The sequence below is a fragment of the Ixodes scapularis genome, unplaced genomic scaffold (genome assembly GCF_016920785.2).
Source record: "Ixodes scapularis isolate PalLabHiFi unplaced genomic scaffold, ASM1692078v2 PGA_scaffold6__148_contigs__length_123643588, whole genome shotgun sequence".
Lineage (NCBI taxonomy): Eukaryota > Metazoa > Arthropoda > Arachnida > Ixodida > Ixodidae > Ixodes > Ixodes scapularis.
Window position 1 is genome coordinate 15,584,125 of NW_024609881.1, and position 16,723 is coordinate 15,600,847.

Consider the following 16,723-nt stretch of genomic DNA (forward strand, 5'->3'; position numbering starts at 1 on the left):
GATGGCTGGGAATCCTGAGGTGTCCAAGCTGCGTGACCTGCAGATGGCCAAAATGCAGCAGGTCATTCTTGATCTGCAAGCAGACAAACAACGTCTCGAAAGGCAGGTTTGCCACCTGCAAGCCAGGCAGCTTAGTCTCAACACTATCCAGGAGCCTAAGAACTGTTTATATTATACTGGGCTGCCTGAGTTTTCAGTTTTTCAAAATTTGTTTAATTTTCTTGAGCTTCGGGCAGCCAAGATGACCTACTGGTTAGGTAACAGAAAGACAACTGGTGAGACCAAAGACCGCACACGGGAAATGTCTCTGATTGATGAGTTTTTTATGGTCCTCGTGCGGTTAAGGACAGGGATGGCAGGCAAGGAACTGGCCCGCAACTTCAACATTTCTGAAGGGCAGGTAAGCAAGGTGTTTGTGACGTGGATCAAGTTTCTCCAGCGACAGTTAAGGGTACTGTTACAGTTTCCGACAGTTGCTGAGATTCAGCCCAACCTCCCTAATGCCTTCCACAAGTTTTCTAACACGAGGGCTGTCCTTGATGGAACTGAGGTACGTATCCAGAAGCCGTCGTCGTTGCTGGCTCAGAGGCAGACCTTCTCGCCCTACAAACACTACAATGCCTACAAAGCGGTTGTTGGATGTACACCCGAAGGGTACATTTGCCATGTTTCACAACTGTGGGGTGGGACTGTGTCAGACAGAATGATAGTTGAGGAGAGTGGGCTCGTGGATCAGTTGGAGTCGGGCGATGCCATCATGGTAGACAAGGGATTCAAATTTAATAGCCTACCACCTGGAGTGCAAGTGCACATTCCGTGTTTCAGGCAGCCGAACGAACCTCAGATGCCGGAGGAAGATGTGGCACACACCCGGCGGGTGGCCAGTGCACGTGTAGTTATTGAACGCGCAATCGGAAGGATTAAGCAATTTCACTTCCTTGATCGACCCTTCCCCATCTCCATGATAGATATTGCAGATGAGGCGTTTCAGGTTTGTTGCTTTTTAAGCAACTTTCGTATGCCACTCAGCCGTGCTGAGTAGCAGCAGGACATATGTGTCGGCTTCAGTGGCAACCTTCAGCTTGATAAACATTTTAGAATAACTTCCTTCTTGTGGTTGAACTCCAGGGTTTTGTTTTTAAATGCAGCACGTCGGAGATGGTTTTGAGGTACTCTAAATGGACCACAGGGTTCCGGAAAAGTTCTCACTTTAGAGCCATCAGTGAGCAGCGAGAACTCATGCGCTCGCGACCACGTGCTGGCGGGCGCCGCGCAAACAATATGGTAAAAGTAGGAAAGTCTCATCCGGGTCCGGCCACACCCGTCCGGCCCTGTCCCCCTCCCCCTCCGGCTTCTGGCGGCTGTTCGCGGTAGCAGAGAGAGCCGACGCTTTTGTGGATCTAGGATAGATGGCGCCACTAAAATTCCGTATAGTAAAAGTTTTGTCGATGATACCAGATTTTTGACGCATTTATATGCATTTTGGAAGTACAACATTTATAGAAAAGTTACCTTTTATCGAGCAGGTATTCGCACAACTTGCTATCTTTCTACAAGACTCCCCATTGACGTCACGCCGCGTGTTTCTCATGGCCGCCGCTCGCGGCTGCAGGTCGGGGAATACGTATTCTAAGTTTTACCTCGCTAGTACGTGGCGGAATCGCAACATTTCGACGAAAGGAGGTGTGTTTTCTGTCATTTGTGACAAGGTGAACAATATCAAAAGCAGAAGATGCCAATTCTTTCAACGTTAAAATCGTTGCACAGCTCCTTTAATATTAATGTAATAAAAGGTTGTTTCTCGTGCACCAACGACTTCGGTTTTGGAATAATACCCTGGAACAGTAACACAATGCATCTCGCCCCTCTTTTCACTATTTGTCTCGTGCCCTTAACTCTCACTGGGGGACATCCCCTTTAGATGAGAGAAATTTTGCAGTACGACCGCTAGCATATGGTCTCTAACGTGCATCACGCAGTAGTAATAACACTAACGCATCCTGGTTTGATGCTCATAAAAATTAACGGGGGTGGTAATCGTACCTAGGATCTCTGGGCTTTGTGACTAGAGCTTTCGCTTTACATGCTTTGTGCTGTGACATGCTATGCTCCATTTCACAATAACTTGGCGAACTATGGAGGCTGCGGCCCCCATGATCCAATAAGAGCGTCGGAGCAAGTCACATGATAAGACTCCATGGTTGAGGCCTCCGAGGCGTCGTTCTTGGGGGCACCGAGATGTCGCCAAAGAGTTGTTCAATGTTTCATTTCTTTCTTTTTTGTGCTAACTGAACTTGAGTGATTCCATCTTTATCAAGAATAAATATAAAAAAATTAATGAAAAAAAAATATTTACAAATTTTAATGATATTTAAACCGAAAAAGTAATGCGACATTTGTATTCAGTTCGATTTTTTTTTCTTCTTGTAATGCCGTGGCCGTTGGTGATTGTAGCCGTGTAATCAGCCGCTTGCAGGGCAACTATGGTCGAAAACGAAACCAAAATAAATTACTGGTACCGCTTTAGTGGCACAACTCTCGGTCTGCAGACAACAGCCAGTTCCTTGGTGCAGTGACACACACGCTTCCACTATGTGGTTTTATGTGCCTCGCTCCGACGCTCTTATTGGGTCGCGGAGGCTGTAAGCTCCACAGTTCGCCAAGTTACTATGAAACAGAGTAGCACACTTGGTCACCGTTCCCCCCTAGTGCCTGCCATGATTGTCCTTAATCCCATTTGGCTGTGATCCGCAACTGGCATACGAGTTTAGATTAGATATATCAAAGTATTAGATGTCCTCATTTCATTATTTCATGTGTGTGGTCTTTGGTCTCAATGTCTAATGGGCTGTGCATTTTTTGTATGATTATACATCTTGCCAGTGTGTTTTAGGAGTGCAACAATTATTATGACTATAGCTGCTTTTTACAGTGTCGATCTAAAACTCACTATCTTCCTTATGCAGTTCGGGCTATTGCTGCCTCATAGTTAGTGTGTTGAGTTCGGTCATATTGTGCATCAATTTTTACTTAAATCTGCTATGTGGGAAGTACATGAATAGATAACATCAATTATCTGCTGTGCATCACTGTTCACATTTATGATTCTAGCAACTTTGTACAGCGTTATCTAGAACTTGCTCTTTGGCTTTAGTTTAGTATGCAGTTTGGGTGATTGCTGCCTCGGAGTTTTTGTGTTCAGCTGGGTTATGTCCGGAGTTTCCTTATTTTGAAAAACTCTCATGCACCAATCTTTGGTGTTTGAATATATTGCTTGGGAAGTACATGAGTAGCTAGTGTGAATTCTCTGTTGTGCATCAATAGCGAGATTAAAGTTTGAATAAGCCAACGAAGTTTTGGCTACTTCGGGTCTTTTTCCCTGCAAAGTCGATTGTAATGTTAATGACTTTGACACGCTACCTCAACAAATCATGTGTTAATACAAGTTGGAGCTAGAAAATCCTTTTTTTTTTTGTTTTTTTACTCTGAACAGTTTAAAAAGGAATTAGCTCTGCTTGTTTATAGGCAAATGGTTTTCTATTTGTTGTAATAAACTGTAAAAATGTAAACCACCACACCCTGTGTCCTGTTTTTCTGCAGTAAACACCATTCTCAAAGACACGGGAGTGGCTACAAAAGCACTGCCCCTGACAAGAATATTTATTTGGCTCTGAAAAGAGCCGTTGTGACTTGGCGAAGCCTCGGGCTTCATGCAGGCGCTCCTTCACTCCAGCCTACGCAGCTTCTTTTTCAGTCCGGGACCGTCCCCCACCACATAAAACCCTTTGCAGAACTTCTTGAAGGAGACGTACTGGCCGCGAGCTATCAGGGCTCTTCGACGCCTCACACGGCCCGTTACCACTTCTGGGAAGAGGGCATGCTTGGCGAAGTAGATCAGCCCTGGCAGCAGTGCTCCATCAACGAACTTCTTGTCGAAGGCGATGGTCTCGACGTGCGTCGAATTGGCAACAGTCGTGTTGTTAGTGCAAAAAACAAAATCGCACCACTGGTGTCCGGTCACTGCCATCTGCCCTTGCACCTGGTAGAAGTAGGCGTGAGTCTTCTTCAGTCGTACCAAGCCATCCACAACTTCGCAGCAGAACTTCTTGTCCTTGCATGCCTCCATTGGTGTTAGCCCAATCTTCGAAGCCGGACACTTCACCTCCAAAAGGCCCTCTTCGTTGTCCTTCCTCACGATGCGGTCGGGCGATGCTGCAACGAAGCTGCACTCTGGGTGAATGTGCAGCCCAGTCTCGCGGATCTCGACGGGAGTGTCGAATGCTGCCATGAGTGATGCATAGGCTGAGACGGCGGCACCCTCGTGCGTCCTCCCATAGCGCATGGCCTCACTTGAGGCATCTGGGCTCGGGTACAAAATACCCTTGACCAGGTACTCGGGCTTGACACACTTGATGACAGCAGAGAAGACTGATGCTGTAATCCTGCCCTGCCGCTCTTTGTGCCACCTTGGATTATTGGCTTGACCGATGGTGGACCGGGTCACTTGTTCCCTCTCTTCCTCCGTCAATGTTGGAAGGGACTCCATGTGTTTTTCAACAACGTCCCGGGCATTCTCACTCCACAAATCTTCATCATCTTGGATGGGGAGCACTGGTGCCGCTGGTCCAAGTTGCTGTACACCACTGTACAGAAGCCACTGGAGGCCCGGTGTAGACACACTGAGGGCATCTCGCAGTTGCTGAATCTCCTCAGCCGAAGCAACACCAACAGTCTCACAAGGGTCAAAAGAGCGTCGTTTCTTCTGCTTCACCGGCCTGTTGATCAGGTACTTGTGGAACGTGATGTCTGCAAGTGGCACCAGGGGAGCAGGCTTCTTGGCTGCAAAGAGAAATTTTGTCAGTTCAGTTCTAAAATAAGCCACATCTAGGTTTTCCATCTCGTAATCATGTTAATAGCTTATCATCCATTATGTAGAAAATGTAGAGTTTCACTTTCATGAAAACGAACACAAAAAGCATTGGCTGTTTGGTTCCACATTTATCTAGCAATGGAGGTGAGCTTGGCTAAATAATTAAGACAGCTTGGACGTTGGTCTTATTCTCCAATATATTAGGTACGAAGTAATAACATATTTCTGAGCAAAAGATTCCTATGGAGCCTCTTTAAGGGCCGTAGTGTACACACCTTCAGCAGGCACAATCCAGGTGCAGGGTATGTCGGTGCAGCTCGTCGAGCAGGCGTTGCAGCTCTCTTCAGCATAGAGCAGCAGTGCTGCAATATGTTGGCAGGACTGGCTTTTCCTGGAAAATCGAGGCAGTCAACCAAGATCAAATTAGCGTGATTATAGCTGCACGCGTAACAGCTCTTGATTGCCTTCGTTGTACACAGGCTGTCGGTGCATGATGGAGACATGCATCTTTTACACTACCTAAGCCAAGGAGCAAGCACTGCGAGCATGAGCGATAAACCACACGAGTTTGCTGCTATACTCTTTTTCACCTTGTGTTGTACCGCAGGAAAGGCTATACGCGCGAGCTCCTTGCTCTATGGCACATCTCGGCGGCAAAAGCTCCCGTGCACCAAGGGCAACTGCCAACGCTATGAGCTCGCGTTTCTAGCCGTCGCTACGGTACAACATAAGGTGAAACGGAGCATAGCACGATGGGGTTTGTCTTGGCCAATGTAACTCGCGTGTATTCGATGAAATGAGCCTGGGCGAACCGGGTATCGCTCCCAGGTTTCAAGGAGTGACCGATCTCGCTGCTTACGCGTTGGGGATAGCGTGAGCGGAACGCAATTAGCCTGACTAATAATAGGTTTGCGCATGACTTTTAACGCATGTATAAGCAAAATATCGCTCACCCAGCAACACAGCTGCAAGTGCCGCCGATGACGCTCCCGGTGCCTCTGGCGAACCACGCCGAGACTGTGTACGGCACCTTCTTCATTGACGGCAGGCAGACGCCCCGGACGAGACCGATCCGGGAATCGTCCGATGTGTTCCATCGGACGTTCCGGACGTAGCCTTCTTCTTTGAAGGCCCATCCCCGGTGAGCTTGTCGGAGCGAGTCCGTCTTGCGGTGAAGGTACCGCCACACTTCATCTTGCGAGAGGTTGGCGAACGGCGGAGCGTTCTCAGTCCAGCCGTCGGGTGGGAACGGGAACGGGATGCTGCCGTCCTCGGCCATCCTCAACAGTTGCCGAAAGGTAGCCGAGCTACGAATACTAGGCGGAAAAGCGGCGTGCAAGAACAGTGGACCTCGCAACGTGTACAATTCAAGCCTAATGGCGGGCGTGTTTTCATACGAAGAACGCCTCGAACCCAGTTTTCGCTAGTTCGGACGTCTCCCAACAGGTAGCGCCACTTCTGCGGAAAAAGGTGGATTGTGACCTTTGTAAATATGTTGAAAATACACTGTGTGTAATGATAGTTGTTTAATAAACTTCTGGGAGCGATCGAAAAAAAATTTGTTTGTCCGTATAAGTGATGGGATATGCAACAAATGACATGCAACGTACACATACTTGCACGACGTTCGGCCAATACGAAGCAGAAGCATCGTAGAGATTTCGCACAATATTGCGCGAACGCTAGGCCGGGGCGAAACAGCTGTACGGCAATACCTGCCGGGTATCAAACGGTGGTGCTAAACTGGGCAGTTGAGCGATATTGGAACCGACTTTCGGCCGGCACTGGCACGATACTGCAAAGTATTGCCGTGCTGCTTGGGAACGGAGGTGATGACGTTTTACCATCGTGTTTCCAACGCTTATTTAATTTATTTCTCTTCTCGGACGCGTGAAAGAGCACTTCTGTGACACACCAGAGATATTCGAAACTCGGGCTGGCCTCTCGGCTTTCTTTGCCACTTTTAGCACTTATTTGGCACTTCAGTGGGTAGCCAGAGAAAAGCCAAACTTCGGCATGCCCCGAATCGACAAATTAAGATTTACTGCGGCAGTTATGGCTCAAGTCTGGCACTTACTTTGGCACAACTGTGGCGGTCCAGAGAAAAGCCAAACTCGGCGAGGCCGAAATACCGAAATTAGGCGTTGCTTTGGTAGTTATGGCTCAAGTATGGCACACTTCGGCACTCCTGTGGCGTACCAGAGAAACGCCAAATTTTGGCGTGTCCGAAATACCCCAATTAGGCGTTGCTCTGGCAGTTATGGCTGAATTATGGCACCAACTTTGGCGCTCCTCTGGCGGACCCGAGAAAAGCCAAACTTTGAAACGTCCAAAATACTAAAATTAGGCGTTACTCTGGCAGCTATGGCTGAAGTATGGCACCAACTTTGGCGCTCCTCTGGCGGACCAGAAAACGCCAAACCTTGGCACGTCCCAAATACCGAAATTAGGCGTTGCTCTGGCAGTTATGGCTGAAGTATGGCACACACTTTGGCGCTCCTCTGGCGGACCAGAGAAACGCCAAACCTTGGCATGCCCCGCATTCCCAGATTAGGATTTACTATGGCAGTTATGGCTCAAATATGGCACCAACTTTGGCACTCCTCTGGCGTACCAGAGAAGAGCCAAACTTTGGCATACCCTAGGATCGCCTAACAAAGGCTATAGTTAGGCACCGTACTTTGGCACTGATGAGTGCCATGGTGCAAAAACCTAACTGCGCCAAAGTTGGGCCCTTATGTTTGCCAGACCTTTGCCCAAGTTGGGCATTCCTCTGGCGTGCTACCTGGGGACGCCCAAGCGAAACGTGCGCCCTTTTGTCCACACCCCCCGGCTCCGGCGCAATCGCAGCGCCGCCGCAGCGCCGTGACGTCAAGCCCGCGTGTCGGTCTATAAGCGCGTTAGATGTAGATTTTATTTAATATATATATATATATATATATATATATATATTTTATTAGTGGGAAATTACGCTTCTGCAAACTGTTGATGCATCGCACCAACAGCCCCCAAAGCTCCTTTCAAAAAAAAATATTGACTCTGCGCATAGTCAGAGGCGCTGGCGGGCGGTCATGTGTTTACAATGCGAGTCTCCGTATGTGGCTCATCTATATAAAGAGAAATGGGCAAGGATGAGGACTGAACTAGAAATTCCTGGGAGCTGAAGGGCGGCTTTCATAGACGTCACCTAATTGCGATGCACTAAAACACCCGGACATGGCATCCCTATTATATATTTCAAATTGGCTGACCTACGTCATCGAAACATTCCAAACATTTGAACTGTTAATATCAAAGGAGCGTTTGGCGTCGTACAATCGACACCTTTAACCGATTGGTACACGCTTGGGGCCTGAATATTCATCGAGACGGAAGATCCAACGAGTCGCAAGATCCAATTGGTCACGCGACAGACGAGACGGAATATTCACCAAGGCGAAACGCCCAACGAATACGGATGTCCGACGAGACGGAAGAGTTTCCAACTAACCATCATGCTATATGAAATTAAAATACTAGTGTTTGCTCTGTTTCTTTGTCGGTCCGTCAACGTCGGCTTTTGTGGCACGACATTTTAGTATTATGAAACTACGGCAATGCCTGCAAGAACGCGGACTAAATTTGCACACAAGTCTGTACATTTAAGAAGGCAAATTATTCTAGCACGTGACAGGCGAGATGGAATGTCCAACGTGCCTGAATGTCCAACGACACGAAAGATCTAACCGAGACGGAATATACAACGAGCCTGAATGTCCATCGAGACGAAGGATCCAACCGAGACGGAATGTACAACGAGCCTGAATGTCCATCGAGACGAAAGATCCAACCGAGACAGAATGTCCAACGAGCCTGAATGTACAACGTGCCTGAATGTCCATCATTGGATCTTCCGCATCGTTGGACATTCAGGCTCGTTGGACATTCCATCTCGTAATCTCTTAAATGTACAGACTTGTGTGTATATTTAGTCCGCGTTCCTGCAGGCATTGCCGTAGTTTCATCATACTAAAATGTCGTGCCACAAAAGCCGACGTTGACGGACCGAAAAAGAAACAGAGCAGACACAAATATTATAATTTCATCTATAGGAAGGCTTGATGGTTACTTAGCTGAGTGCCGATGCGCAGTTATGTACCAATCGGTTAAAGGTGTCGATTGTACAACGCCAAACGCTCCTTTGATATTAACAGTTCAAATGTTTGCAATGTTCTGATGACATAGGTCAGCCAATTTGAAATATATAATAGGGATGCAATGTCCGGGTGTTCTAGTGCATCGCAATTGAGGGACGTCTATGAAAGCCGCGCTTCAGATCCCAGGAATTTCTAGTTCAGCCCTCATCCCTGCCCATTTCGATTTCTATAGATGAGCTGCATACGGAGACCCGCATTGTAAACATATGACCGCCCGCCAGCGCCACTGACTATGCACAGAGTCAATATTTAATTTTTTTTAAAGGAGTTTTGGGAGCTGTGGGTGCGAGGCATCAAGAGTTTGCACAAGCGTAATTTCCCACTAATAAAAAAAATATAGATATATATTTTTTTAAATAAACTCTACACCAAACGGGCCTATAAATGCACGGGGGTGGCGGCTGGTGTGACCCGACAATTTCTGATTAAATGTAAAACGATTGCGTGAATTTGACAAATTTTTATTTTTGCTCGTTTATCTTTGGAACAGACAGCTACTCACTGTACACTCCAGTCGTCAGTAGTTTACATGCGCATGCATTCCCTGCCAATAGGTTTGTATGTCAGTGAGTAGAGCGATAATACTAGTATCACGCAATACGCAACCTTTTTTTTTTGCATGTGACATAGTGGTTTTCAGAAGCCCATGAAATTTAACTGGCTTCCGGAAGCACTCCAAAGCTCGCCATTCTGTCGAGGTAGTTCATGACTTCTTTGTGGGTGGGAGCTTGACTGCTGATAAAGGACTCGAGCGAATCTATCTCGGCGTGCAGCAGAAGGTTCACACCCGGATGTATTTATAGCCTGCATCATGGGTGAATATAGCAATAGATCGTTCCACGTGGGTTTCTATTCTTGTAGGGGAAGTGTATTGCACCAACAAATCCAGTCACTTCGTCGAAATTCTATTGGTCTCTGGGCACCTGGAAGAAGGAAACGCGTCGAATAGGGCAATTCGCCCTTGGCTGATTCGCAGAATGAAAAATGGGGCGAAAATGCCCGTTTGTCGAACTGTCGGAATGAGTTTATTAGAGTTGGGTGTGTAAATTGCCGGTGACAGTGGGGGTCAACAATGAGACCTTCTTTCCAAAAAAGAGAGGATGACAAATGCAGCTCTCAGAATTGGCAAGAGTCCGATAGTGAATCGTACCCGGGTTATTAAAAATTATAAAAGTCGGGTTCTTCGTGTATATGTTCATTCGCAACTCTAGCATTATGGAATTTGGGAAGACCGAGCGAGGGGCGGACTTCCTGATCCCGTGTTCATATGTGCACTTGTAATGTGCGCATATGAATAAATTACGGTCGCATTGTCGCGGTGGCTATGTGACAGAGTTAGAACCAGTTAAAATCCGATCGCAGGCTTTGTATGCTACCGGGGCGCGTATCGGTGCGACTGCTGCATGCCACGTGACCAGAAAAGGCAGAAACGACGGAAGCCAATCCTAAAAAGTATTGCATGAATTATTAATCTTACCTACTTGTTGCTTACTACATGGTCCACTGCGACAGCAATCGCTTTGGTGGCCGAAGCATGCGAAACTAATCGTCGCGATAAGCGTCAATGTGCCGAATCCTCCGGAAAATCACCGGACAAAAGCTCACCACTTGAGGACCTTACCTGCGCAAAGGCTTAATGGAAGGAACGCTGTATTCTATCACTGATTTTGATATGAGGCTCGAATTTTTGTTTCTGGGGACCGAGAAATCCAATCAGGAATGTCTAAAACATTCACGTTCGTTTAGTAAAAAAGAAGAAAACAAAAACTACAATTTAGTATAATTACACATACTGCACCGAATTCACCTAACAATTTATAATACTAACAATTCAATTAGGCGTTTTTCTTCCATACGAGGGACACCATCTTTGCGGGACTAAGGACACGAATAAGAAAAATGCAGCAACTCGTGCAATACGGAAAGACTGTGGCTGAGGATAAGCAGGATTAACGATTCTGAGAACTATCGTGGGCCCCACATTTGTTTCCGCTCCAGAGTTACGACCTTTTAAAATCAAACGCATGACAGATTGTTAGTGGTCAACGAGTTCGGTATTTAATCTTGTGACATGTGTGACTTTTTAAATGTAATTTCCTTTAATTATAGAAATTATCTTTATTTTCAGATATCTAAAACGAACAATAAATGCATTGTTTTGGGGTTTTTATGAGGTCTACAAAATACACGACCATAATTTTAATTTCATTTTGGGGACTTCACAGGGGCAACGACAGTGGGACACACTCAGCGGCACACCAAAATAGCCGTGCATCAAAAATCCCGGTACTAAAATGGCCGGTGCCGAAGCGACCACGTACCGAAATGATCGCGCTCCGATTTCTCAGCACCGAAGCGTCCGGTTCCCCATTTCATCGAACGCGTTTTTCACCACCCTAACTATCAGTAATCCTACTATTCAACGAAGAAATGTCTTCTAAATTCTATGCAAGGTTTATTCTATATCCGTTTGATATTCAGACTCGTTGGACATTGAGGCTCGTTGGACATTCCGTCTCGGTTGGATCTTTCGTCTCGTTGGACATTCAGGCACGTTGGACATTCCGTCTCGGTTGGATCTTTCGTCTCGTTGGACATTCAGGCACGTTGGACATTTTTCGTCTCGGTTGGACCTTTCGCGTCGTTGGACATTCAGACTCGATGGACATTCCGTCTCGGTTGGATCTTTCGTCTCGTTGGACATCCAGGCTCGTTGGACATTCAGTCTCGATGAACATTCAGGCCATAAGCGGGTTTATATTACCCCATCTTACCTTTTTATCTGACTTGGTTACACTTATAAATTAAAGCTATAACATGACATGCTAAATAAACATTTCAAGATCTTATATGTTTTATCGCACTTAATGTTTTACACCAGTTCTCCACGGAAAAAGAATGAGTGCATAAATAAAACATATTTCTCTATAGTGGGGGTGTTTGCAGTTAGCGAATTAGGAAACGGATTGGAGTTTCTGGAATCACAGATGATAAACTCTTAACACCAGCTTCTTCGCGAGCAAGCATGGGGTGCTTAGAGCGCGTAACTTCGTCGCCACATCATCACCTCTCCGCCCCTTTGTCGCGTCATCAGAGATGGCAATCCTGGCGGAAGTTTGGGCCCACTAGGTCAAAGTGTGAGTCGCCAGGAGTGAAGGGCTAGAGGCGACTGGACGGGCGCAGCGTGGCAACAGTGGCAAGAGTCATTTGTAGCTTGCTCAGGTCCCACTAGGTAGTCGAAAGGTGAAGTTTGGCAAATAACCCGGTGGAGTCCTTGCTTTTTTTGTGAGGGGCTCTTCAGAACAGTCATTTTGGCCGGTGGGGCATTGTATGAACAAGAACTTATATATATTATTGGCGGTCGCGGTGCTGCTCATCCTAAGGCCGTTTTGAGGCTTGTTTCTTGAACAGTGCGCGCATTTTTGTGAGTTGTCAGTGGTGACAAGGTCACCCCTGACAACTGGATTGATGCTGTCAGGCACGTTCTTGACATTGAAGCAACGTTCCGACGAGGGGGTGCCACAAGTGCCCACATCCAGCCCATCGTCATCCAGCTGGATGGAGAGGACACCCCATCCGAGAGTGACCTGTCTGGTGTTCAGCCCCTTGACGAAGCTTAACGCCACCATTATGGAGAAAGCGTGGAATATCTCGGAACAGAAAACTGTCCTTTTAAGGACCACTCATATGCTTTAAAACCGAATTGTTGTTCTTGTCCACCACTGACCTCCCGTGTCTCATGTTGTCATGCTTCTCTGCTCGTTGCCGTGTAGCATTTCGATATGCAGCCACCAGAAAAATCATTTATATTTGTTGCGATAATGGCTACGCTGGTATATACATTGCACTGTGCCATGAATCTCCAGTATAGATTTCAAGTTCGTGAAAACAAAAGTTTGCAGCCCATCTACGCCAAAGACGTCAGATGCCATAATGGCCATTCCCGCTGTCTAAACATCTTTGCTACGCAACAAATAGAATTTTGATGGCAAATAAGCTCTTTTTGTCTAAAAAAAACAACGCAACAGATCACTGCAAGTGCTCTAATTTAAAGCATAATTAAATGAGACGTCTGTAGCCATTCACAGTACTGAGACCTCTGGGAATAACAAAACCGTGTGTTAGCACAGCGGAGAGCGAAATCGCAGTACCACCCTATTGAAGAATCCAACAGACCGGTTTGGTGTGTCCTAGTGTTTACTGGTGTAAACATCAGACCGGCCTGGTGTTTTCTGGTGCGCACATCAAACCACCCTAACGTGTTCTAGTGTGCCCACCAGAACACGTTAAGCTGGTCTGGTGTTCCCATCACACCAGCCTACTGTGGTCTGATGTACACATTAAAACACACTAGGGTTGTCTGATGTGCACACCACAGCACACTAGAATGGCATGATGTGCACACTACGTCACACCAGACCAGTGTGATGTGCGCACCACCGCAGACTAATCTGGTCTGACACGCACTCCAGGGTGCCTCTGATGTGCATACATTACGGATATATGTCTAAAGTTGAATGAAAACATTTTTTCTTGTAATATTAAATAAGATGTATAGAGCTCAAACACCACATTTGATTTTATAAGGTCCTTAATTCATGGATCGATGCAACAATTCAGTTCGGATGATATGTATTTTGCGCAAGCATGCTGACACAGTGTATCAAAAGTTTACCCATACGCTCCAGCCTGACGCAGAGAATAGAGGTTTGTCTCGTCAAAAATCATTGTCAACAGCTTGTCATCAATGAAAACTTGAAAATATTTTAGTGGGCTTTTGACATCATCATAGGCTGTAAACACGGGTTCCGCAGGCTCCACAAAATACCGGTCTTCCTTTCGTCAGTCGAAAACTTGCGGTGGTGACTTTTGTTTCTTTCTTGACGTTGAGAGAACTGGGAAGGCGGGCGCTCCGCCTTTAGTTTCGTTATCGCTTGGAAGCTCTGTTGTTAGGCCCTTCGTTGGCAAGTTCTCCTTGTCGCCGTCACTCACTTCACTATCACTAGATCCCGCATCAGACACTGTTCTACTTTCCGAAATCAAAACCACACAGGGACGATCGCGACTTCATGTCTGGTAAAAATATCTTGATGGAATTTCCATCGAGCAGCGGTAGAACACAAAACCTAAAAGAAAAGAGCACCGGGCCAAATTTTATCTCTAAACAGGTCAACATAGGGATGAACTAAACAACGCCAAACAAGAAGCTTTTAGCCGACAATTACAGCTGACTCTTCGTGCATAGGTACGTAAACTTCAGAGTGAACGCCCGCCCCTAGACTATCTTCCAATCTATTTACCTGGCTAAACATTTATCGGCTTAAAACTACCGAAACACTGCCAATTATAAGCACGGAAGGGAACACCACTGAAATCAGAGCTACTATGCGACTCCTCTCTTACACGATACGCATATCTACTATGTACTTTCTTCCACGACTTTCACACGTTCCAGGGTAAAATACGTCTGCGCTATGGAATCCAGAACCTCTAAAAATGCAAAATTAACATATTTCAGAGCAATGTACTACTTACGTTCAGAACCGAGATGGTCATTCCGGAATGATCCGTGACGTCATGGATTTTGTGGGCAGAACTTCAAATAAATCTATCGCCGTCCATATTGGTCTGAAAAATTTGTGTTTTCTGCAAAATTTATTTTTTACCACTCGTGAACCAGCCTGACTACTTAAAACAAACTTTTTTTTTTTGATTTCAGGGGCCCTTTAAGGGCCCCTGAAAATAACAATATTTTTAAACAGCCTGGTAAGGACACGCGTGTCATGAAACAAATTTTATGCAAAAAAATCTAATTTTTAGAGCAACATTGATGGCAAGGGATTTATTTGAAATTCTGCGCGCAAAGTCCATGACATCACGGAATGGTCATTTGCTCAACGAGATGGCCATTCACGCTTTCCGCCTCAGCTTGAAGGCAAAGCCGATCCACCTCTCCTCCACGCGCCTGAAAGGCCAAGGGAGAAAACAAGAGGAAAGGACGTGAGTGCCGACTGAATCGCGACTCGCAAAGTCAAAATTGCTTTTAGAAATCTTTTTGTCGCTTCAAAATAATTTTTTGATAACGCATGTTCCAACCACTTTGTTAAAAAAAAAAGATTTTCTTCAGTGTTCTTTAACATAACACTTTATATCCCTGGAAAGGGACATAAAGAAAAAGAATGATGGGCACCTAGAAGCCTTTTTCACGGCTAAAACCCATAAGGAGGGTTCACCGTTTAGGACCATTGTAACAGAAAGAGGGACATAGCAGCGGTTGGTGAGCCAATACCTTCTGAGGCAATTAACTACCCTGCAACATAGTGACCCATCTTTAAAATGAAACTCAGAGGCGGTGGTTGAGTACTTAAATTCCGGTACCCGCGCGAATGCGCCTGCATTTTCTATTGCCATATTTGATTAGTTTTACTTTGTTCACCATGAGGGCCTCTTCCAGTCGGTGCGTTAGTGTGTCGACGAAGACGGTGCGGCCAAGTTCCAGAACACTAGCGGTGTCGGTGTTGATGGTTTCTTGGAACTGCTTTCAGTCGACTTTCGTTCTGTTTGAAGGCATGTAGTTTACAAAAAGAAGGAATTTGTACAGGCGCATGCGTAGGTCGAGTACTTTGCAACATTTTTCTGGCAAAGATTGACCAAACCATTAGCGGGAGTTTGGGTGTGAGCAGTGCCAGTAAGGTATTTCGATTTGTTGACGATTGCCTGGAGGTAACCAAAACGTCTGAGCGGGCTTCGAATGATTGCATTGTCAATTAAGTGTTGCATGCTTTCACGCGACGCACTGGGCGACTAAAGTTTACACACAAACGCCAAGGCGGCATTTGTGTGCAAACGTTCTTGTCATTTCTTGACCGAAAATTGAAGTTCACTAAGCACCACGTGTGTTGGCTCTATCACTCTTGCACTACGAAGAGACTCTTGCCTTTTGATTCTTCTCACTTGAAGCTAATTAAAAGGTGCGTGGCGTCACCAAGTCTGCAGGCGGCCCTAGAGAAGTCTTCCAACATCAGTGATGGAAGCGCTATTTCTTCTCTTGTGGCAGGTTCTGTAGCAGGCAAAATATTGGTTTGGAGCAGCCACTGGGGCTTTTGGAACAGATGCCAACATCTGTTAGCACATGACTTGAGAATGAAAAAGTGATTGCATCTCTAAATGAGTTCATTTCTGATAGGGATCAAGAGTTACTCTTTGATACTCGAGCATATTACTTAGTAAAAAAGTAAATGGTCAGCTAGAACGATAGGGACAAAACACAGACGGGGAGAAACAGATACATACACACCGCTTACAATCAACTGAGACTTTATACTTCCTCTTCATCACCTTGTGGTCGGTTTGCCTTGCTGCATACCCGACTCGGAGGAATAACACGGAGCCGGCGGTTTCAACAACAATAAACTACATTTAATTGGACATGGACAAGACGATTAACATTGCTACCGGCGCTGCCGGAGTCCAAGCAGCGACTCCCCGTGCGCCGCCTCTGATCTGCCTTATCAAGGCGGCGCATCCGATGTGCGCGTGGCTGGCGTGACGTCGCCGCCACGCGGGAAAAGTTCGGCTTGAGCCTCGCAGTCAGGCAACTTGGCTTGGGAGCCGCCAGGGTGCCCACACTTCCCCCCCCTCAAGCTTCGTCCGGCAT

At 46.3% G+C, this 16,723-nt stretch overlaps 2 protein-coding genes across 2 annotated transcripts; one reads left to right on the forward strand and one right to left on the reverse strand.

The window, feature by feature from the left end:
- The first annotated feature begins 325 nt into the window (after positions 1-325).
- On the forward strand, positions 326-1,066 carry LOC121838424. The gene has a single exon (XM_042294692.1). The coding sequence runs from the start codon at positions 326-328 to the stop codon at positions 1,040-1,042; it is 717 nt and encodes a 238-aa protein (XP_042150626.1). The 3' UTR covers positions 1,043-1,066.
- A 2,658-nt stretch (positions 1,067-3,724) lies between these two features.
- Positions 3,725-6,187, reverse strand: LOC115319689. The gene is made up of 3 exons (XM_029979723.4): positions 5,824-6,187; positions 5,146-5,261; positions 3,725-4,839 (listed from the first exon to the last, which is right to left on the reverse strand). The coding sequence occupies exons 1-3, from the start codon at positions 6,147-6,149 to the stop codon at positions 3,725-3,727; spliced, it is 1,557 nt and encodes a 518-aa protein (XP_029835583.2). The 5' UTR covers positions 6,150-6,187.
- Positions 6,188-16,723: the final 10,536 nt, after the last annotated feature.